Source organism: Molothrus aeneus, chromosome 1 (genome assembly GCF_037042795.1).
Source record: "Molothrus aeneus isolate 106 chromosome 1, BPBGC_Maene_1.0, whole genome shotgun sequence".
NCBI lineage: Eukaryota > Metazoa > Chordata > Aves > Passeriformes > Icteridae > Molothrus > Molothrus aeneus.
The window spans coordinates 52,489,042-52,513,103 of record NC_089646.1 but is presented as its reverse complement, the minus strand read 5'-3'; the positions used below and the strand labels follow the sequence as shown (position 1 = coordinate 52,513,103).

The 24,062-nt window shown below is 43.5% G+C and overlaps 1 protein-coding gene across 1 annotated transcript in view; it reads right to left on the bottom strand.

The window, feature by feature from the left end:
• The window catches only part of LANCL2 (LanC like glutathione S-transferase 2), a 33,008-nt gene extending 10,237 nt beyond the window's left edge, over window positions 1-22,771 (bottom strand). The window contains exons 1-6 of the mRNA XM_066557132.1: window positions 22,102-22,771; window positions 11,908-12,025; window positions 7,235-7,442; window positions 4,878-5,025; window positions 4,113-4,259; window positions 331-513 (exon numbers count right to left, since the gene is read on the bottom strand). Coding sequence (XP_066413229.1) covers window positions 331-513; window positions 4,113-4,259; window positions 4,878-5,025; window positions 7,235-7,442; window positions 11,908-12,025; window positions 22,102-22,302 — 1,005 coding nt within the window. The 5' untranslated portion in view covers window positions 22,303-22,771. The remainder of the gene's footprint in view (window positions 1-330; window positions 514-4,112; window positions 4,260-4,877; window positions 5,026-7,234; window positions 7,443-11,907; window positions 12,026-22,101) is intronic.
• Window positions 22,772-24,062: the final 1,291 nt, after the last annotated feature.

The following is a 24,062-nucleotide window of genomic DNA, read 5'->3' as shown; positions in this document are numbered from 1 at the left end:
TCTCTTTAAAACATACCAATGTATGTATTCTGAGATTCTTAGGTGTCTTGCTTGGGGTTCTTGTCCAAAAGCCTACATCTAGAAAGATACTATATAAAGTCTTGCAAACAAACAGGCCTGTATATAAGTCTCTCTGTAAAGACAGAGGTATATATACATACATATGTGTATATATACATACAAATATCTGAGAGCTTGGTGCTAATTACACCAAGGCTGTGGGTTTGATCCCCGCTTGGACCACAGATTTAAGGGCTGGACTCGATGATCATTGTAGGTCCCCTCCAACCCAGAATATTCTGTGAAATCTATGAACTCAGAATGATTTACCTTATAAGCCTGCATGAGCATGTGGATGACTCCAGGGGCACCATGGCACCAGTGAACCAGCCTGTCAGTCTCATTGCTCAGCGACGATGGGTAATTCCCAGATCGGAATTTTTTATGACGCACGTAGTCAATGCTTGGCTTCACCAGCTCTGTCAGGGTCTCCTGGTCCACATTTGCAATTGGCTGAGGAAAAAACATTAAAATAAACATCACTAAATACATTAACAGAAGTAGTAACAAATTGTGTATCAACACTTAATTCTACAATCTGTTTTCAAGTATCCTACATAAGTGCCCTTGATCCAAATACTGTGAATCACATCCTACAGATTTAATTAATGCCTGCTTATTACACCCTTGCTAAGAGCATTTTTACAGTCATTGCAGAGACAAAGAAATTGGGGCACCAAGTTGTTACCTGTCTTAATGGAGGTGACACAGAAAGATTATGGAAGAACTGAGTATGACTCCCAGACCTCTCTTTGTAACTTAAAATAGGGAGAACACTTACAGAAGAAAGACAGTTTTGTACACATGGTGCTCATAATACAGACTTCCAATATATTGGGTTACACATTTTGTTTTAAAAATAACTATTTCCCAACAAATGAAGGAAAGTGTATATAGCAGCATACCTGGCAAGAGATTTATGAAGGCTGAAGTTTTCCATCATAAACAAAGCTCCCTGAAGCTATGGGCTATAAATCTGCATTTCCAATTTCAGAAGCAATAGCTACCTCACCAAATACCTAAACATCTTTGTACTACAAAATCATCCTTCAGTTGCTCTTAGGAATTTCCTTTCTAATTTTTTTTTGTTTAATTTACATCCTTGTCAAATGGATCCATCATCCTGCATGTTCCTTGTAACTAAAGGTTTAGAAGCCAAGTAACTGTGGTGTCTGCAGCTGGTCTTGGTTGGCATTCCCTCCACTACCAGTCCATTTTCCACCATTGTAACAGCAGAGGTCTCTATTTTGACACAATCGATATGATTTCTGGAATTTCTGCAAGCTGTGGGAACAACCACGGGCACTGGAGCCTACAACAGCCTAATAACTGACCTTATTTTTTAAAATAACTTGTCTTTATTACTGATTCAATGTCATAAAATTCCACTGTTTCCCACCAGCTCCAGCACATTTGTATTCAACAGGTGAGCACACTCCTAGAATTCAAAGTCTGGCAGCCAAATTAATGCAAACTTTCAATAGTTATATTTTGAGTAACCTGAAAAAAGGAGAAGCCTCTATTTCCCCTCATCCAGAAGACCTCTGCCAGACTTCTATCCACCAGGTCCCTCAAGCAGACTGTTCTTGCTGTTCATCAGAAGTACCACTGAATACAGAGCAGCTTGTCATGAAAAACACCCCAAAGCTACTCAGCTCTCACTCAGAATCCTCCCTGTGTGGTAGGGAGGCTTCATAGGAATGTTTGTGCTGGGGCTCTTGATTTCACAAGGCAATCCTGCAGAAGAAGGCAAAGAGGATAGGCACCAGCAATAAATGCCTTCAGTCGTGAGCTGTGCAAGGCAAGGCCAGGCCAGCTCAGAAATCCTTAGGAGGTAAATCCAAGAAGAGCAGGGCTCTTTACAAACCTCCTTACCTTGTGCTTCCAAGAAGATTTGAGTACAAGTGAGTTTCTTGCCCAAGCTGCTGAGGCTCCCAGCACTTAATTCAAACAGCTAAAGAGTAACCTACAGGTGTGTGTCCTGACTTTCTGGCCAAGAGCAATGGTATGCAAACAGACATTTTTGTTTCAGGGTTAGTGAAAAGATCTTAGAGTAGAGACTTCCTAGCTAGCACTTCAGAATTCCCCCTCTTCCTCCTGGATGAGTTATTTAACATGGCTAAGCTCTTATTCTTCTAGCAGCCTGTAAATAACTCCAGCAATACCTGTTTTCTCCAGTTTAAGAAGTGTTTGGACAAAACTCTGGGAACATGGTATGATTTTTGGCGTGTTCTGTGCAGGGCCAGGAGTTGGACTTGATGATCTTGATTTGTCCTTCCCAACTCAGCATATTCTATGATTGTATGATATAGGTGTTGTACAGGAATTACCCTCAGTAACCTTCACATCTCAGGTGCAATGTTCAATGCCTTTTTTTTGTTACCAAATAACCACTCAACAAACCATCTCTTGAATTCTTTGATGAAAATACAGCAGAATTCACCCCATTTGGCGTGGGAGGGATGAGGAAAGTATGGGACTCTGATATGCCATCTTCTTCTGCAGTGGATGACTCAACTTTGCATGACTCACAATATTTAACATACAGTGAAAATATGGTAATCTAATTCTGCATAAACAATGGGTTTCTGGTAATTCTTAAAAGCAGCAATTAGATGTAAAGGAAAAATAACTAGGATTTTAACATGTAGACAGAATAGCTTCTGCTCAAACCAAAAAGCAATGTGCAATGATTTCTGCTATCAATCTTAAATAGTAAATGAAGCATGGAGCCTTTAAAGAGCCTTCTTTAGAAGACTAGATGTTTCTCTGAAAATCTAGCACTACCAGGGAAAGAAAAAGAGAAGCCAGAAAGCTGAAAGAAGCAGAAGGGGGTGGACAACCTTGTTGAAGAAAGCAGTAGGTAAAGATAGGAGCAGGGTAAATCAGAGCAGCCTTAGGCCCCAGTGGGATGGTCACTGCAGAAAATGGGTATAGTAAGGTTAAGACACACCCCAGGTAGCAGAGCAGTAGCTACTTCTATAGCAAAGTCAGCTGGTTTAACCAGAACTGCTGGTGGAAATGGTGTAAGGTAATCTAAGACACAGCATTTTTTCTAAGCAAGGAATGGCTGAGCAGTGGCAGCACCAAATACCAGCTCAATCACTTCTGCAGTGAACACAGGTACACAGCTGCAGACTGTGAGGATATACAGTCCTTCCATTTGCCTGAAGAAAACTCATTCTGCATGAGCTGGCAAGGAAATTGATATTTACAGAGATGTGCAGACTGGCAGCAGCACCTTCAAAAACCAGAAACAGGTGCAATAAAGTTTTGTAGCTCTGTGGCAATCTTCTATAATGAATCTTAAGGCTCTTTTCCCAGACTGTAGAACAAAAATAATCATAATCCTATTGCAAATCTCAGGGCAGGGGGAACTGATTTAAGTATGAGAAAGAGGAGGTTTACAGAAGAGAGGAATCTCACTAAGGAAAACAAAAAGAGGAAAGCAGAGGTCATAAATACACAAAAGTACATCAGACTTTTGTGTGAGAAATAGGGGAGCTAAGGAAGAAGAAAAACATCTAAATATTAAAAGCATACTGAAGACAAATATGTCTTAAGGATAGTCTTCCAAAAGCACCAAGACAGAGGGGGGGGAAAAAAAAATCACTACAGAAGAGAGGAAGGGCATGGAGGACAGGAGGCATCAGCGGTGCAATAATTTAAAAATAGCAAAAAATTGAGGAGTGATGGATAGTGAGTAAGTGAATTTTTAGCTGTTCTAACTGCAGGTACCAGAAGAAGTATGAAGATGAGAGAAAGTACTTCACTGTCTTTGCTGAGGACAAGAAATCAGATCCTGAAAAGCTGGCGCTCTGAACCACAGCTCAAGAGTTAATTCATTCTAATGCGATCCTGTCCTAGTCACAGTTTTCTTCTGCTATCAAACCCTTAGGCAGCACCTCAGCACAGTTCTGTGCTGCAGTCTAACTCCAAATTGTGAGACCCTGATCCAGCACAACACTGCACATGCATGAAAGCTGAAGATAAGATCCCTCTGATCAAAAAATCCCTGCTACTTCACCCCAGCCAAGAGAAGACACTCTTACCTGCATGAGCAAGTAATAGATGCCAGCCACTCCATGGGCTGCTCCAACATACTGCTTCCTGTGCCACTGGTACAGCAGAGGACAGCGGTCTGTCTTCCGCTCCTCCTTGGAGAAGTTCTTCCCCGACTCAATAATAGCATCTATTACCTAAGAAAAAGAACACTCCCTGGTCACCTGAGTTGCTCACTTCAATTCAGAGGATTTTGCTTCTGTATGACTAAACTCATAACAAACAATAAGCCACAATACAGTGATAGGACAACAATATTCAATTCATTTGGATTTGAGTGCTGAGGGAGAAAAGGTATTTTCCTTAATGATGAACTCAATTATATTGTAAGAGTAAAAATTTAATCTATCAATATTTCTAATTACTTTTTTCCAGCCCTGGCTTCTCTGGTTCCGGTATCTGCAAAACGGTCATGCATGCTCCCCACGCTAAAATTCCTTTCTTTTAACTTAAAATACTTCCACACTTCTGTTTTAAGATATTTTTTTTTGGTAACAATGTCTCAAGTGGTCAAAACTAGTTACATATTGACTTATTTCCTTGGCTGGACACAGACCCACCCAAACTGGCCTGTCCCAGCCCCAGCTGGGCAGCAGGGAAAGGGGGAAGAGACTGAATGAGATGAAATTGGGTTTCCAGCTCTAGGCCCCTCTTCTCTCCAGCATCCCTCTCTTAAATTGCTTGAAATATGTATGAGAGTGATCCCAGTTCAACCTCAGTGATACTGTGATGCTGGAGAGAGAAAAGTGTCCTACCTCTTTGATAACAGACTGTGGGACAGTGTCTGGACCGATTTCAGTGTTCAGGTACAGCAAGGCATACAGGTAACCTGCTCTGCCATAGAGCAGCTCATCTGGAAGTTCAGAATCTGTGCTGATGACTGTCCTCTGGAGTTGCAACAACCTGCATCAGACAAGGAAGGTGGGGAGAGAGGATCTTCTGTAGAGACCACACTGCATTGCACAAGCCCATCAATCCAACCAGAAGCAGAACAAATGGTGAAGCACCACCAACTCCCTTCAACCACTCCCAGTCCAGCTGGCTGCTGGGTTTACAGGCCTGAGTTCTGCACACTTGCCATCTTGGAGATGGGAAACTGAGCCAGAGCCAGGCCAGTATCAGCACAGCTGTCAGGATTCTGTGCAGACAGAAACAGATGCAGGGCAGGAGATGGAGAAGCCCAGAGAGCTACTCCAGCAAAGACAGAAACCTCCTGGAACCTCTGGGAATTTCACCGAAGTGAGGAACACTAAATTGTACATGTTTAAGACGGAAAAAAAACAAACACACAAAAAACCCCAATACCACCACTTGTCATTCCCTCTCCTAAGAAAACACATTGTCTCAAACATTTAGCACCTCAGCTTTGAAAAGGACACTGCTACAATGCACAAGTGTTTTGCTTGCCTTTAGCAGTGAAAAAACAAGAAACAAGAAGCGCTGGCTATGGTAATTCTGATTTTCTCCAGAATGACTCTCTGCTAATACTCTACCAGTCTGTATTAGCACCGAGGTGGATCACAGATCTATTTTATGGCCACTCCCTCCCTATCTCTTCCTATCTTTTTTGATTAAATTGATATTTAGATGAAACCATAGTAATGATCCCATTTTAAATTGGGGGAGGGGTAACAACAATCTGGATTAAGACCAAATTCAATTCCCAGATTCCTCCAGCTATTATTTCTCAGGAGAAGAGTTAGCATTAATATCATGCCATAGCAAAACCACTGACCTCAATCATGTGTTTACGCTGTCCCTGCTTAATACTAGGGAAAAGCTACTAAAAAAACCCAGTTTTATATCTCTTTTCTCAGAACTATGCTTTGGGTTTAGAATTAAATTGTTTTCCTCTAAATTATCCACTGTTAAGTTTTATTGTTGAACCCATACAACTGGACAAAGTAAAAGGTTACAAGTGAAATCACAGATTACATTTTGACATCTATAATGTACCACTCAGCTGGTGTCATGTATATATTTGTAAACAAAAAAGTTATAACATAAACAAATAATCAAACTAAACTCCTTTTCACTACTCCTCATAGAAATTACTTTCCAAGGAGAGGCAACACTAAAAGATTTACTGCTAATCTCATTTTGCTATCCTCATGCTTTTTGCCGTACAGCAAGCAATGCTGCTTTCTGAGCTGCATTCAAAATGACATGCCCAAGCTGACTGCCAGTTGTAAAAGCAAAAAACCCCAAACCTAACACTCACTTCAAAACTGAAATATTCATTCAGGAACAGCAGCAGAGGTTAATCACACTAGGATTCTAGAACAGAAAGAGACCAATTACATTTCCAAACATAAACTAGAATGGAGATGAGGACATAAGCCTCTTTGCAAATTCTGCCAGCCTGAGGTGTGCTGCTGGACAGCTATCAGATGGACTATGGTGCTGAATGCAAACCCCACAGGGTTCCAGGACTTCCAGCTCTTGCTGGGATAGCAATCAACTCTGTACCGGCAAAGGCACAATCAGCTCTCTAATGAAGCTACATCTAAATGGGATTTCTTGAGACATTTGTTCCATTTAGATTACTTTGAAAAAGGGCTGGAATTTTTTCAGGCCACCTTCATATTCTCTGACCTAATTAAATTCTTTGCCTTTACAAATCTGCTCCTGTAAATACTTCCTCTTTGATATATTAAATTTTTGTTACGTATCAATCCAATACACCGTGTTTCCGTCTGCCTGCATCCAGATGCAGTGCACATGTTTTGTAATGAATCTACAACTAAGACCCACTCTTTACAGAAAGCATCACATACTGCACAAGCACTACATATTGCTGATGACAAGAGCATGGCTTTTGTTAAATGTCACTTCAATGTGACAAAATCAGAACACGTGTGCACTACAGATATGCCCAGGACATCCTGTCCTAACAGCGATAGAGGACTCAAGATAAACGTCTAAATATGAATCAAGTGCAAGCCAGCTTTAATAAAGATAAAGCCTATTTTGTATTCCTGTACCGAAAACTTATCAGGAGAGAAAGTGTCCATTGTTTAGCCCTATCCTCTAAAATTTCACTTGCAAAGTTACTGAACCAATGCTCTCTACAAATGATAGGGCATGACATTTCCCACCATCAACCACTTACTTGGCAACACAATCTTGAGACTCACTGCTGTTTTTCAGCTTGTGGTAAACCACCGCACCCACTGCCAATGGCCCAGCGTCACCACAGAGGAAAGTAACTCTTCTGCCATTCAGATTGCGAAGGATTCTCTTCACGTAATCGAGAGATCGCTGCAAGTGGCTCTGGTTTTTTGTGACGCGGTATAGTTGCAGATATAAGAGGGCAATACCTGAAATGAACACATGAAAAAGAGAGAGTTTCACTTACTTTTCTTTCTAAGTGTATCCCATTCCCCTCTTTGGTGCCTCTGAGCCAGTAATTCAAATGTGAACAGGTATTTTGGCAATAAAAACATGTCAGTCAAGGGTCCTAGCTTATGCAGTGTGAAGGCACTGGGCCACTATTTGGATGACATTTCAATGGGATTGTGGGAAAAATTATCAGACTGAAGCCCAATGGTAGAGTCTCAATTTCCAAAAAAAAGAAGAAAACTCATGACTCAGGCCTCAACACTTGGCAAACTGTATTGGGTTTGCGTAGCCCAGCCTTGGTAGTGGGAGGCTACAGGCTTCTGTGAGAAACTGCTGGAAGCTTCCTTCATGTCTGGCAAAGCCAATCCCTGGTGGCTCCAAAGCCTGGTGACTCCCCTTTTCAATCACAAGGGCTGATGTGCCACTGGTCAAGGCTGGGCCTTGAATTAGAAATAGTGGTAATGCCTCTGTAATAACAGATTTAGGAAGAAAAGGAAAACAAGTTATTGTGCAGCTGTAATTGTGTCCAGAGAAGACTGGAATGAGAACATGTGAGAGGAACAACTCTGCTGACACCAGGATCAGTAAAGAAGGAGAAGAGAGGAGGTGCTCCAGGAACTGGAGCTGAGATTCCTCTGCAGGCTGTAGTGCAGATCATAGTGAGGCAGCTGCACCCCTGCAGCCCATGGAGGACCATGGGGATGTAGAGATCCACCTGCAGCCCATGAAGAAGACTCATGGAGCATGCCAAAGCAAGTAGATGACTAAGATGAGGCTGTGCCCTACTGGAAGGAGGTTGTAACCCCTGAGGAGAGAGAAGCCCACACTGGAGCAGCTTGTGCTTGAAGGACTGCGCCCCATGGAGGAGTGATCCATGCTGCAGGTTTGTGGAGAGCTGTTGCTCGTGAGATGGACTCACACTGGAGGAGTTCATGGAGAACTGTCTCCTGTAGGAGGGACCCCCATGGTGGAGCAGGGGAATGACTCTTCCCCCTGAGCAGTGGGTGAAACCATTGGTGATGAACTGACCATAACCACCATTCCCTGTCTCTCTGTGCTGCTGGGGGAGGATGTAGAGCTGGGAAGAAGGGAGAGGTGGAAAGGTGTTTTGAAGGTCTTATTTTACTTCTCACCGTCCTGCTCTGATTTTGTTAGAAATAAATTCAATTAATATCTTTAATTCTAGCCTGTTTTGCCCATGATGGTATTCAGTGAGTGATTTCTCCTGGTCCTTATCTCAACCCATGAAGGTTCGTTATATTTTTCTCTTCCCTGTCCAGCTGTGGAGGGGAGTGAGAGAGAGGCTTTGTGGGTGCCCTGCATTCAGCTGGCATCAACCCACTACACAAAGAGATCACTGAAGATTCAAAAATTTGAGTTAACAAGCACATGTGTGATTCAGTATACTAACTGTACAATTCTCATCTATTATATGCAAGAAGTGACTTCTCATTTGATTTGTAAAAGGATCTTTTGATGAGTTTTTGGATTCAAGTTGCCAAGTTCTTCATACCCCCTAAAAGTATTTCACAAGATTACAAGCTTGCACAAGTCAAGCAGGTTTATAAAAGCCAGAAGTCAAATCAGGGCTCTAAGAATGCCAGGAGGTACTACCAAGCTTCACTCTGTTGAACTCATTACATAGTTTTCCATTAAAACAAACCAAAACCTTAAAAGGAACAACAATGTAGGCTGAAGGAAGTGAAACAAATCCATCTAAGTGGATGCCTACTGGCCAATCACTTATCTCCAGACCACACTGTAACTCAAACCCATTTCTGAATGGGGAGAGCACTCTCCCAAGCCTCATCCAAAGCCAAGTACACACAAGGCCCACTGAGCTCCCAGAGAGGCTATCTCAGGAGCACCACAACAACAGCACCACAAGAGTGCTGGTACATCCTCACATGTTCCCTGGGCAGGCTCTGAGCCAGCCTTTCTAGCTGAATCTAAGAAGAAAGCTGCAGAGTTTAGGTAACTCAGTTCAACATCATGGGAACTTGTGGGCTATTTACAGGGATTTGTGGAACCCTTTTTTATGCTGCAACAGATGTGTAAATATCTTGGCTTGACCAAAGGATGATTAGAAATGTAGCCACAAATTCCAGTTCATCTCATCCTTCCTAGTGTTTCTCGGTGCAACACCCTTAAAATGGTCCAAGAGGTCTGGCACATAAAAAAGTACTTGTATAAGTAAGATGGACTCCTACATGTGTCCCATGATTGTTACATGCCAACAGCAGGTGTTCCAAGATTTTAAAGATATTTCACAAAATGCAGGCCAATGCTCATGACTGCACTGCCAATAAGATTTGTCTAGACTTGGTATATAAAAGGCAGGGCAGTTGTTTACAGCACTACTTTTACCTTCTGATTTGTATGCTAGCAAAATGCAGCAAAGGGCAAGTTTGGGGAAAAAGTATCTGCATTAAGTACTTTAAAAACCAGATCATTTAAATACTTTTATTCAGAACCATATCCACAGGAGCCTTGAAAGAATTTAACAGCTTGGAATAGATGTAAATGGCAATCCTTCTACAGGATGGAAAAATCCCACACTCATTAGACAACGTCACTTGTTCATCTATATTCCCGTTTCAGCTAATGATGGCTGTTACTTTTACCTTATGACTCATTTTCAGTATGCTCTGGTTTATCAGCCATAATTTCAGTTGTCAGTCACTGTGCCAGAACGCAGCTCCCCGGGAGCCATTCCATACTGTCAGCACGAGAAAGCCCACCACTGGAGATCTGCACGCACTCAGCAGCCAGTCACTTTCAGACCCTGAAACACGTCTATCTTTTAAGCCTGAGTTGTCTAAAAGTTCCCCACCCATCCACCCACAGCACCATCTGTACCAAAACATCAAGAAAAAAGCAAAGAATTTTACCCTTTAATTGCCAGATTTAAGCCTAAGGATGGATGAAGGCTGGAGAGCTTTTCCAAGCTACTCCCCCCTCATGACAGAGATAAAAGAATAGATCTCCTCAGGCCACATTTCAAACATGTTGTGCTAAAAGTTTAAGTATGCCTGAAGCTTGAGCTAGAAGAGCAGGAACAGAATATGCCAGTCTATCCAGCAAAGTCACACTTAACAGGCCTAGATGGACACGTCCTGGCAACTTGAAGAACGGTGGCCACATCAGACATGAAAACTGCAGGCTCTGCCTAAAGGATCAGTCTCCTGGTTTCAGCTGGGGTATAGTTAATTTTCTTCTCTGTAGTTACAGTCCTGTGGTTTGGATTTAGTGTGAGAATAACACTGATAGCACACTGATGGTTTAGCTGTTGCTGAGCAATGCTTACCCTAAGTCCCGGACTTTTCATTTTCTCATGCTCTGCCAGGGAGCAGGTGCACAAGATGCTGGGAGGGAGCATGGCCAGGACAACTGACACAAACTGGCCAAAGGGATATCCCCCTACCACAGGACACCATGCTGGGTACATAAACTGGGAGGAGCTGGCTGGAAGCCACCAATCTCTGCTCAGGCATGGGCTGGACTTTGGTGAGCAGGTGGTGAGCAAAGGCATTCTGCATCACTCATTTCTGTTGCATTTTATCCCTCTCCCCTTTTCATTACAATTGTAATTATTGTTGTTGGTTCCATTATTATTATTATTTTACTTTATTTCAGTTATTAAACTGTTCTTATCTCAGCCCATGGGTTTTATCTTTTTTTTTTCAAATCCCCTCCCTATGCAACTATGGCAAAGGGGATGTAGGAGAAGCAGGGTGTGTGTGCTCAGCTGTGCAATATTTAGTTGCCAGGTGAGGTTGAATCACACCAATTAGAAGGGCTCATTGACATCTGGACAGCATCAGCGATGCAATGCTAAATGAAAAATGGTCCCTAGCAATAGCCATCACCTGCATATGCCTAATTTTCCTCATGATCCTCAGTCTTGCTTCCATACCTCTACACTCCCCCTCCTCACACAATCATTTTACCATTTTTGTACAGACAGAACAAGAACAAGAATAGCCAATACCTAAATTCCAGATTTGAAGGCTACAAGCTTCTGGCCACAGAACATATTCCCCCCATGTACTCCCAGTGATTAGAAAATGCTGTTACCATTAGAAAAACTGCTAACTAGTAGCCTGTTGAACATAAAAAGGTGAAAAGTAACTCTTTTTTAAAAGCAATTTTAAAGAAACAAGAGGTAACGTAAAAGAGCAGCCTTAGAAAATCCACTCCTTTTAAAAAACAATGATCTCCATATACAAAAGTCAATTATCATTCTGTGTCTTTGTTTGCTGAAGTCAATGCAAGTTACAGACAGTAGTGACCAAGGTTCCAGAGTAAAAAAAAAACCCAACGCACAAAAATGCCCGTAACAGAGGATTTCTACCACTACTATGAGAATATCAGAATGTCCTATGCATAAATCCAATTACATCATTTAACAAATACATTTCACTGAAATTCCAGCTTTCTCACCAGTCCAGCCAGTATAGGCAGAGCAGTCATGTGGATCTGCCGTCTTCAGCCCTTCCTCCATTTGTTGCAGAAGGTCCTTGATTTTTGCCTGGATCCGTTTTGAGAACCGAGCATTGACCTGAAAGCAGGAGGCAGGGAACAAGCCAGAAAAGAAAGTAATTAAAGAATGCAAAGTGCCTGCTCCCCTTTCTTGTTTGGGAAGAAAACCAAACCAAACCAAAACCAATCAAACAAAAAATAACTAGAAAATAAGTAACACATACAGCAACCAGCATCATCAAGGTGGTTCATCTTAAGTGTGTCTCATGTAAATGCATTCTGACTACATTTTAGGGTAAGTTACAGGTATCTACATTAGGCAAAGGTTACCTATGCATTCTTTAAAGTCACACAAAGAGGAGCTATGGACACTGTGACAGCATGTAATTCTAATAAGGGTCCTGGTACAATGACCATGTTATGGACAAACAGCACAAGCCCCATGTGTTTGCTCTCATCACAAGGACACACCCTTTGTAGCATTACAGAGCAGGAAATACCCCAAGGAAAAGAAATGTACCAGGTGACCAGTCTTTTTGTACAGAATACTCAAGACAATCAAGCCAAAGAAGATGAGCAGAAGCAGCTCAGCATCTTCAGCTCAGGCACAAAGGCAAAGAAACAAGTCTGATTTTACACACTGCTTCCTTTTACTTTTGCTCAAAAAATGTTTACATAGATGAAATACATGATATATGTATCAGAGAGTACTTTACCCTTTCCAACATTTCTCTCTCATTATGCACACTTTTAGGGAAGATATGTTACTGATTACTCCTTAAAACCTATGGAACATGGAAATCAGCACAGTGGTATGGTAAGCTTTTGCTTGACTACAGCACATCCCAGAAGTGTGGGGTTTGGGTAAATGACAGGTCCTGGATGCCACCATGCAACCGATTACACAAGGCATACCACATTTTGTATTCTTGTTTAGAGAGAAACTTCAAATAAAAATCAGTGACTTCAAACATCCATCCAACAGATTCAGAAATCAGAAATATTTAAGAATTGCACAAGGCTTCTGACACACCAGAAATCTTCAGGGTGAATAGTTCAAATCCATTTAAGGATATCCATGGTAGGATAGGAAGGGAGAAGGAAATATCTCACACTGAACACGTATCATTCTAGAAACAAGCTAGAGACACCTTAACATTCGCCAATATCTCTAGCAGCCAAACACAGTAGGTATCTGAAGCCTGTTAAGCTCCAGTGGTGTTAAGCACCTTTCTGTTAGGGAACTCTACTATGCATCCACATCACCACTACCCCACCACCCTCCCTTTTTGACTGGTTCAGTGAGGTCTCAACACAAAGGAAAACCTTCCTCAAGGGCAGGGCTTCTCTCCTTCAAAAGACAGCTATGCTGATGCTAAGGCATATGGTGAAACAGCATGAGGATATTCACGTGGATGCATCCAGGCACAGAGCTCAGCTTATCTGACAAGAGTGAACTAAGGCTTCACACTCCCCATTTATTTACCTACTGCACATCACAAGCATGCTGCTTATCTTTTTGTTCTGACAATACACCTGCTGTTACCAAATCAGGATATTTTATATCAAACACCAGATTAAATTACTTAGAGGTAGGAGGGGAATACTAGGACATCAGGATGCCTGGGTTCTGCATTGAAATCTCAGTCCCATACAAATAATTTAGCTCAGGTTGGTAATCTCTCTCTCTAGAATCTGAATTGTAACTTACTAGTCTTGGTTCAGTGCTTCAAAAAGCACAGATTAAAGGATATTTTTATTAATATGTTTATAATTATCTGTAAGTCCAAACAAAGCTACTCCCAAACTTATGTCAGTGTGAATAGGTTAAAAGTGGCAACCAAGTTTTCCCCAGCTATCTACTTCTCTCTTTTTTTCTGGTTGCTCTGAAGCTTTCCCAAGCAAGCACTGTCACTGATCATTTTATAAGACTCCGTTACAAGCTTGTAACAGATGCTTACATGCACTAGAATAAATTAATTACATGAAGAAATGAATGTTGAAAGGTGACTTTCGAAGATTTAAAAGCTTCCTTCAAGGAAACTTGGGGCAGCATTACTACTGAGCATAACACGCACACTTGTGTGGAGCACAGATTGATTTTCATCAGAGGTACATTCATCTCAAGAGGATGTTTCCAGCTGGCATTCAGCCTTTGCTGCAGGTGACTTGTTATTCCTGTAGGGACAAACAAAAATCAGGAAGCCTGATCTCTGATATCCAGTGGCACATTTACTTCGGGTTCACAACAGACTGGGTGATAGCAGGAACTGAAGGGTTATCTTTAATTAGAAAAGGCTTTCTCCAGGAATTCAACTGCTGCATTACTCCTCTGCTGCTGCACAGAGAACAACCATTATCATCCCAAACACTGCTCAAGTTTTATATTGTCAAAGCACAAAAACAAGGGTTCATTCCTCATTATACTAAATAGAGCCTTGTGCCATACTGGTTATGGTAACTAGAAAGGCTCATTATCAGCACAAAAGTGATGCAGAAAAACCAAAATATGTTGGTTTGGAAATTATTAATTTTGTTATTTATTTGAACCATATCACTTTTTCCATTGCAGTGAGAGAGCAGGCAAAGGATACATCCCAATACAAAGTCTTCCAAAGCCAACAAAAATGTAAAGAATGTAAGTACTTCTGTAACATCACTCACCTTTGGCACTAATCACAAGATGTCTAAATTATGCTGTCCTTGTTAGCAATAACTGTCTCCCCTACCTGCTTTCTTTCATTTGGAGGGTTTCTAAAGAGAATTTAACTCACCTAGTTTGGTAAATTCAGCACTAGAAGTACACACCTACATTAGAGCACAGTGCTAATAACACCCAGGTCATGGGTTAGATCCCCATATGGGCCATTCACTTAAGAGTCAGACTCAATGGTTGTTATAAGTCCATTCCAACATAGAATATTCTGTTATGATAAAATGTTTTAAATACAATATATATATATTTATTTATAAAATTTCTATAATGATGCAAATAAAAATCTCCTAAAAACCCCAAACATTTCACTTGCAGGCAACATTACAATAACATCCCAGCTCTTACTGACCATTGCAGCATATCCAGCTTTATGGCCATGGCACTAAAACAAACCAGAACCAGGGGCAGATGAGGCAATAGGCAGCTGCTATGTATGTATTGTATATCATGATTTCTGGTAGGTAAGAGAAGTCTGTAACTTTAAAGTCTTGCATGCACATTTGGACCAAATGTCACATTGCTGATATAAGTCTGACAATGTAACCCTGAGGCCTCGTGGCACTCCTTTTGTCATTAAAAGTAACACTCTGGTTTGACAGACATGGGATGAGTAATCTCATTTGCAATTGTCAAAGACATTTAGATATCCATGTGTTGTTCAAAAACACCTCGTGGCATTTGCTTGCTCATGACATCTATGCTAAGAACTTGTGCAGAGCCACAGCAGGGCAATGGAGACCTGAGTCACAGCTTCCTCACAAGTTGCCAATGTACCTATCTTTCTTGCTACCACCAGCTCCCAAAACAACCATCTTGCTCTTAAACCCTATTTTAATTCATCATGTTTTTGGGGATCGATGCTACATGCAAAACCAGACTGCAACAGTAAGCAACTGATTCTGCAGAAGTAGAAAGGAGATGATCTATACACACAGTGCTACCTCCCAAACAAGCAGAATACACTTTTATTTCACCTCACTTTGTTGTTGGTAATGTGTAGAACAGAACACATAACATGGTGCTGTGTTGTCTTTGCCAAAGTATATTTCAAAGAGAAGAAAAGAGAGCTCAAGTTGGTTTTCTGCAGCAAGAACTCATTCAGAAACCAAATTTGCATAGAAGATGGCAGAAAGGACATGACAGACACTGGTGAGGAAGAATGTATTAGGGGAAAACTCCCAGTTCTGCCGAAATGAGGAATCCTGGCTGTACAGAAATCTTTGGGAACTTTGCCACTGACTGTAAGGGAGCCAGGTTTCACACCCATGCATTGGAGCATGGGTCTACTGAAGCAGGATGAGCTCTCATACCTCCACAAGTTCCTGCAAAAGCAGACAAGAAGGGATGGCAGTAGGGATGCAGTATCTAGCAAGGTTTGCTAGGAGGTGACCAGTCCTTTTGCACAGAAGAACAAGTTCTGCTTTATTTTTACCTAAGTCAAAAGGCTCTTACAGCTCCAAGTGCAGCGCCTTCTTCTCTGAAAATACCAGATACTGTTGAAGCTCATCACCCAGCCTCTGAAACACTCAAACACAGTTCTGTGATACTTCTCAGACAGGTCCTCCAGAAACAAATGCCAGTTCTGCAAAACCACATGCTTAATAAATGCTTTGAAACATTACTGTCTGTAGAGCACATTGCAGAGTTTTTCAGTGATCTGTCACTTAGTGCCATACATGTGACAATGGGGAAAAAAACAAAAAAAAAAAGTAAAAAAAGAAGGGGGAGAGGAGGAAGAGATAGAGAAATCAATAACTGTAGGCAAATTCCTACACTGCTACAAATGCCAGCTTAGGAACAGGCTTTAAACACAGTCATCGCCCTCAGAGGATGTAAGGGCGTGAAAAACATCATTAAAAGGCAAACATTCAAGTTATAGAAAGAACTACTTAAGGCATGTGAGAAATAAGAAGACTGTGTCTCTAATGCATTTGTGTGTGAGAGAAGTTATATGTCTCATTGGTTATAAGACAGCAAAAATCCAAAGTTTAAAGATCTAAATCATCACAAAGAATCATCAAAGAGCTCCAGATTTTTGGTAAGCAAAATAAACACGATTAACAGATATCCTATGTTTTGGGAAATGAAGACTGATAAAGCAAAAGAGCAATACTGAAAATCACTGGTCCTCCAGGTAGCCCAACACCAACATGCAACTCCTTGAAAGCTTAGAAAATAAAAGTCTGAGTATGATTTAAAGTCACTTACTACACAGAGGTGTCTAGCCCAGCTGTGACATTTTTAGGTGGTCCTCAAGTTTCAAAGAAAGCTAAAACCTCTACCAATTCTAAGTTACCTCAATGCAGAGAGCAGATATATTCCACATATTGAGCTTGACAGCAGATAAGTGCAGTTAGACCCAAATAAAATTTATTTTCACCAGGAAGCAAGTATGTGTTATTGCACTTGCCCACACAACTAGCTGGAGTAACAACTCATTAACATGCAGGTTTGCAAGATAAAACTAGAAACTGATGAAGAGTGGATGGATGTGAGACAATTTAATCAGAACTTGGGGGTTTGATTTTATGAAGTATTTTCATTCAGAACTGGTTGACTAAAACCTAACAGGCTTAACTCTTATGGTCACCTCTTGAACAGCAGGAGAGGCGTTCACTACAAAAGCATCAGAAAAGCCCTAAGCAGTGTTCAGTGCTGCCTGTGCTGTGGGAAAGAAACAGCAGTTCTTCCTCCCAGGCTGTGTACGACTGCCAGGAGTTAGTGAGGGACAATGAAGTACAACAGAGTGATTTCCAGGATCAGTTTTGACCAAGACTCTCAAAAACCAAAACAAACTTTCCTTCTGAAGAATCACAGAGAATACTGCAAACCTTGTTTGTTTGAGAGTCCCCTATGAAAATAGCACATGCCTGAGCTGGACAGCCAGGAAATGGTCAAAAAAGTAATAAGCTCAAGAAATGCAGCTACCTCATCCCACATCTCTGGAAAAAAAAGTGGGAAGAATTATTTAGTGGCTTTGGAGGTTGAATTTTGCCTCCAGTGCAATAAGTTGTATAATACTCATTAGTGTAAGTTGTTGCTGAGTCAGTCCCAGAACACAGAGAAATTGCTGCTCCCAGTGAGATAACTAAAATGCACAGTAAGGCAACTGCAAAAAGTTTTTAAAAACAAAACAAAAACAAAACAAAAACAAAAAAACAACCCCAAACTAAACAAACAAACAAAAACCAACAAAAAACAAAGGGAGAAGACAAGTGAGGCTATGACAAAAATCCATATACATATATATATATATATATATATATATATATATATATATATATATATATATATATATGTATTTAAAAGTATATTTTACAGGAGAAGGAAGACTAAAAGCCACATAAGGGCATTATCAGAAGTAACAGGAGATTGAGAAAGCATTAGGAAACTAAATACTACTAAATCATCCAAATGATAAATCTAAGTAAATATCCTATATCACCATTAATAGGTACTTGCCAATGAGCACCATTATCTTTGAACAGGTTCCCTGTAAGAAGTCCCCTGCAAAGCCTAATAAGGTATTGTATACATTTCTCAGAACATACCACTTTTTTCTAATATTCTTAGAACACTATGGCAAGTCAGGAAAAAACAAAGAAAGAATTTGCCTAAAAAAGAAGTTAAAAGTTTGGGCACTCTAGTGATCAATCCATGAAGTTTGAATCTAATTTTGCTTCTGTCTTGTGATTCCCCAACGAATTCAGACAATCTTAATGTAAGGGCTGGGATCATGTTAATTTCTTGATGACAAGGATGCTTCTTTTTTTTTTTCACAACCACAACATGCAGATCATTGTCTAGGCTTCCACCTTCCCCTGGCTGAGCAGATAATATCAGGCTGCCTTTTTTTCCCATGTCACTTGCCTGTAGTCAGTGTGAAGGAGAATCCCCAATCACACCTGACCATACTGCAAATGTAGCCACAGGGCTGTGGTGACTCTGAGGCCAGGAGGCAATAGATCCTTGAACAAGCCATCACCACCCCTCAGGAGCAAGCTCTCCTCACCCTTTTTCTTCCCAGGAAATCCTTTAGAGCTGTGTAACTCTCTACCCCACTAGGGAACTAAGAACTAGGGAGTGTTCTTTGTTATGAGTCTATTAATTTCTCTGCCTCCCCCCCAACCATCTACATTTCCATTTTGAAAACTTTTGGACTGACCACTTTGAGATAATATCTATAGGTACATTTTTAGGTTAAGGTATCTCTGTGGGGCCCAAACAAAAAAGAAAAAGGCTACAGGATGTATATTTGATTGAAATACTAAACATCACTTATTAAACAAAGGTTTACATTTAAAATTATGTTTCTTATTAATCTAGAATTAATGCTGTCTGATGAATTATTACCTTGGCTTTCTCAGACAAGTCACAGAAGCAATTTAAGTTCATGATACTTTAATGATGAAGAGATCTAGTAATGAAAACAGTGAATTTCAACTACATGAGCAGAGCCCACATAGACAGCTGCATTGTTTACTGTGACTACTTATAAGAAAGCAAATCAGCAACCTCAAATTCTGTTCTCCTGCTCCCATACCTTCAAGATTTCTGAACAATACTTTACCCACACACGCTTCCATATGGAGATTTTTGTCCCGATTGTGTCACCTTTCAGACAATCCCTTGAAGACCTTCTTGTCCTTTTATCAAGCAGGTGAATTTTAGATGGCAATCATGACAGACTAAGAAATCGAATGGATTAATAATGCATTGCCTTCCATGACAACAGCAGAGCCCTGCACACCTCAGGCTGTCATTACATGAGTCACTCAGCACTCCTCACTCCACTCAGCAGCAGATGGGAGAGGAAGGAATTATGCATGCACTGAGGCCTTCTGAAAGATGCCTTCATTTTTAGAAAACCTGTGTGCTTGTGTACAGAAGTTTACAGAACAGACTTCCTACCCTGTGTAAAGTCCCTTTGTCTTCACTGGGGCTTTAGGCAAGCAAAGACATTTCTCTGATGGAATGGGAGTCATTAAATGCAAAAATAAAACACTAAAACATAAACTGAAAATCATCACAACAAAAAAAGTACCCATCATGAAATGTCACAATAAGTGACTAGTACTAGGAGAGACAGCATGCAAATACTTCAAAGAATAGAAATACACATAAATATTCTCACAGCTATTCTAGCTGTTCTAGCCCAGAAACACATAAAATGACTCCTGAGATTTTGCAGGTGTAAAACCAAAATAAAATGTACACTTGCTTCTGCCTTCTCCTATGAAAGGCACAGAATTGCTGTAGTTACATGGTTTTAAGGCAGTGCAGAATTTTTTTTTCCCAGAGGCACTTCATCCTCCTGAACAGAGCCCACACACACCACCTTTTATCAAATACAAGACTACTCAGGTGCTCTAACATATTTTCTGAACACATCTGCACAAATAGCAGCTGACTGCCACTTTCTAAAAAGGAATGTCATCCACCATTGATGCTGGGGAAAAAAACACATACATGCACTGTAAAAACACCATTCTCATGCATAGGAGAGCCTAACAGGCATTGCTAATGTGAACACAGGGCTAGAAATTCTTGACTAACTCATTTCAGCTCTGCCACAGAACAACATCTCTCAATTTGAATTCATTCAAGAATCAAATCTGAAGTAAATTAGAGTTGAACTATTCTGCAACAGATCTAGTAGACTCTAAAATGTACAGATGTTCATCTTCTAAGGATGTAGTGTTCATCTTCAAGGATGTTCATCTTCTTTTAATATCTCACCATTCTTCTGGTTAACTCACTTGAGAAAGCTTTAGTCCATCTAGCAGTAAATGAAGGAGTGTTTTCTCTTTTAAATATGGACATGAAGTGTGGAGTTTAAAGCAGGTACACAAGATGACTGGCCTACAAGGGACTCGGTATGTTTTTTACCAATTTAACAACAATATCTAGCTATAGTGGTTCTGCCATCTCCTCTCTGCCTTTTTAATTCAACTCATCATACTTAGATGATTTTTATAGACTAAGCCAGATACAAAAGAACAAAGAAATAACAGTTCTCTTCCACAAGAAAAAAAACAACGTTACTGACACTCAGCATACTGCCTGGGAGCTGTATACAAAACAAAGCAGATTTCACTTTTGAACCTACTCTTGCTTTTTAAACCTCTTCAAATGCTTTGCTTTTGACAGCTGCAATTATCTGCAGCAGTTAGACACTGAAACCCCAAACCATTCTCTTTTGTGCACTCTGCTTAGCCACATACAACTTCATAAACCTCATAAACCACAGTCATAAACAACTTGGTGAAACCTTTCATTGCCTTGGTCTGATGGTGAGCTGATGGTGTCCTGCAGGTACTTAAAGTGGTCAGAGCAAATATCCCTCCCACTGTTGGGCATCACCATCCTTGTCTCACTCTATCAGTAAGTCAAGGTAATTCCATATTGCCACAAGCAGGAAAATACAGAGCTGGTATCAAGAGGTTTCCTTTATTCATCCCAGCATACAATCAAGAAAGTTAGGAAGCTAACTTCCTACCCTCAATGCATCTGTGCTTGCAGCAGTGTCACCATGCACTGTTTTCCATGCAAAAGAGGACAAAGCTGCACAGTATTGAAAGATGAGGCTGCAGAGGGGCTAAATGACAGAAAGTCCATATTCTGGCATTCCTTCTGCAGATTAATCCAGCCTGCATGTTAAGAGGCCAGGCCAGAACAGCTTCTCTACTTAAAACCTAAGACACTCACAGTATACCAAACAGCAGCACATGGCATCAAGGAGATAACCAGAGCAGGAAGAGTGCAAACCTTGTGTGACCAGTCCTACCAGGCAGACCTTCTGTGAGCATGAACCAGCTTGCCAGGTGCCTATCATGGAGCACCTGAACCTATAAAAGCGCACATGTCAGTAAATAAACACGTGAGAAGAGTCTAGCTTCACCTGATGAGCGAGCGTTGCTGTCACCCGAAAATAAACTCTCCTTTTCTAGATGGGCGTTCATCTTTTCCATTCCCTTATGCATTTTCTCTGGTGAAACTCGGGCAACTTCTGCTGACAACTTCTTCTGAGACACCAAACCACCGTGGTATAAGCAGCTATAGCTGTTCTGCTATACAGCGTTCAGCTGGGGCACCGCGTTCATTCCCGTACCAAAGTAAAACAAACAGCCCGAATTCAGAGCCGCCGCTGCCGGGCTGAGCCGTGCGGCCGGGCTGAGCTCCCGCTGCTTCCCTCAGTTCACCCCGCCGCTCCCACCCCTCGGGCGCCCCCGAGGCCGCGGCGGCCGCCCCGAGCTCGGCCGGCGCGCAGGCCGCGGGCAGCCCCACCGCCCCCGCCGCCGGGCCCGCGCCCCGCCGGAGCCGTCCCAGGGCGGAACCCACGGCCGCCCGCGCCGCGGGGCCGCCGGCAGCGAGCAACCCACAGGAGAGGCCGGGCTCCGGCTCCGGGACGCGGCGCCTGCCCGCCGCCCGGGACTCACCTTCCCATCGGCGCCGAAGGGGAGGGAGTCCTCCTCCGCCGGCGGCTGCAGCGCCCTGTCCCGGTGAGCGTCCGCCGCGCTGGGGGCTGCCACGGCTCCCTGGGGCTGGTAGTCGGGGTAGGGGTTGGCGAAAGCCCTCTCCTCCATCTCCGCTTCACCGCCCAGCTGCAGCTTCAGCCTCTTGGACATGCTCTCTCCCATCTCAGCCGGCCCCCGGCCCGCCTCCCCGCACGGCGAGCCGGCGGGGACACACTCCGCCCCGCAGAGCGGCTTTGCAGCAACGCGAGCGCCGCGGCCGCCCCCGGCTACAGCTGCCCCCGGCTACAGCGGCCGTGCAGCGGGGCTGGCTCAGGAGGGCGGCTGCGGTGACAGGGTCTGCGGCCGCGGGCCCATCGGGGCCGCTCCAGGGCGGAGGCGCCGCCGCCCCGACCCCGAGCCACCGAAGCCCAACTTTGGAAGGCGAAAGGGAAAGCTGTGAGGCCGCGGCTCTGCTCGGCGTGCCTGTCACCCGAGGCGGGGGAGCGGCGAGCGCGGGGCCATCACAGCCTGTACAGGGGCAGAGCGCGGCCGGGGCCGCGGCCGGGCCCCCCCGCGGGAAGAGGCAGCCCGCCCGCCGGCGCAGGCTGGGTGGCACGGCTGCAAAGCTCGTTCCAGCGCCTCATCCTCCCCCGCCGGGGCGTCAGTGCCTCGGGCTGCTGCTGCCGCCGGCCGCACGCCGGGCGGCGGAGCGGGGCTGCCGCCAGCTCCTCCCGCCCGTCCCCCCGCGGCGGGGGCGAGCCGCCGCCCGGCGCATCTCAGAGGAGCGGCAGCAGCAGCAGGAGGGGCACGGACAGCCCCAGTAGCAGGCAGTACGCCACCAGCTCCTTCGCCCGGCTCATCCGCAGCCGCCGCCGGGCCGCGCTCATCCGCCAGCAGCCCCCGCGCCCGGCGCGCCGGTCCCCGGCCAGCCCCGGCGGGAGGGAGGGATGCGCTCCTCGGCCACCGCCCTGCGGGGACGGCGCAGCCGGCGGCGACCGCCCCTCAGCGGGCGAGAGGAGGCAGCTCCCCGGGGAGAAGGGGGGTGGTCTCCTTCCCTCGGCCCGCCCCCGGGCTGTAATGTTGGCCCGGCCGCGCTCACCGTTCGGCCGACGGGGAGCCCGCTCCAACAAGCCAAAACATACTAGAAAAATAGCCCCAGCCCCCCCCGAATGACACCAGAAAACCTCACAGCCCTGGAGGGGGCTGGCGGCGGTGGGTGGGGAAGGCCCTCAGCGATCGGCGGTGGCGGCGGCTGGACGTGAGGGTGGGATCGCATCCCACCTGGGGAGGAGCGGCGTCTGGATCCCGTGTGAATCGCGCGGTTGTATCTCGGATCCAGTCCTGGGAGGGGGGGACTGAATGCCAGGGCACTGTATCACCATAAATTTAGCCCGTCGTCTTATGACACCTCCACTCTAAGCTAGGAGAAGAGCTCCAGATGAGAGGGAACTGTACAGTCATTGAGGATAAATCTTTTTTATTCACAAATAAATGGTACGTGCTGTCGATATAGTCATAGCTTTCAGGAATTGGTACTGCGTACTGAAACATCGCTGTGTAGAGCGAACCGGCAGAAAGCCTGCAATCCGGCGAAAACGCTGCACACAGCATTGTGTCAAAATACAGGCACGGGAGACCTCATTATCCCCTGAAATATTTACCCCCAACAATGCCATTCCTTTTTGCCAGTAATTGTAGGTCAGACGGACCATAAAGCATTAATTCAATAACTGGGCACTGTGCAGACTTATTGATCTTTAGTTTTATGCATTGGGTAATTTTATTGCTATCAAAATACATATTCAGTGCATAAGATTAAATATAGGTGACATCTGTCCTGGCACTAGCTTCAGTTTACAGTTGCTGGTAGCAATATACATGTGAATAAATGGGTCATTTCTGTCACCTTGTCACAGGATGTGAATTTAAATTAATACTTGCTT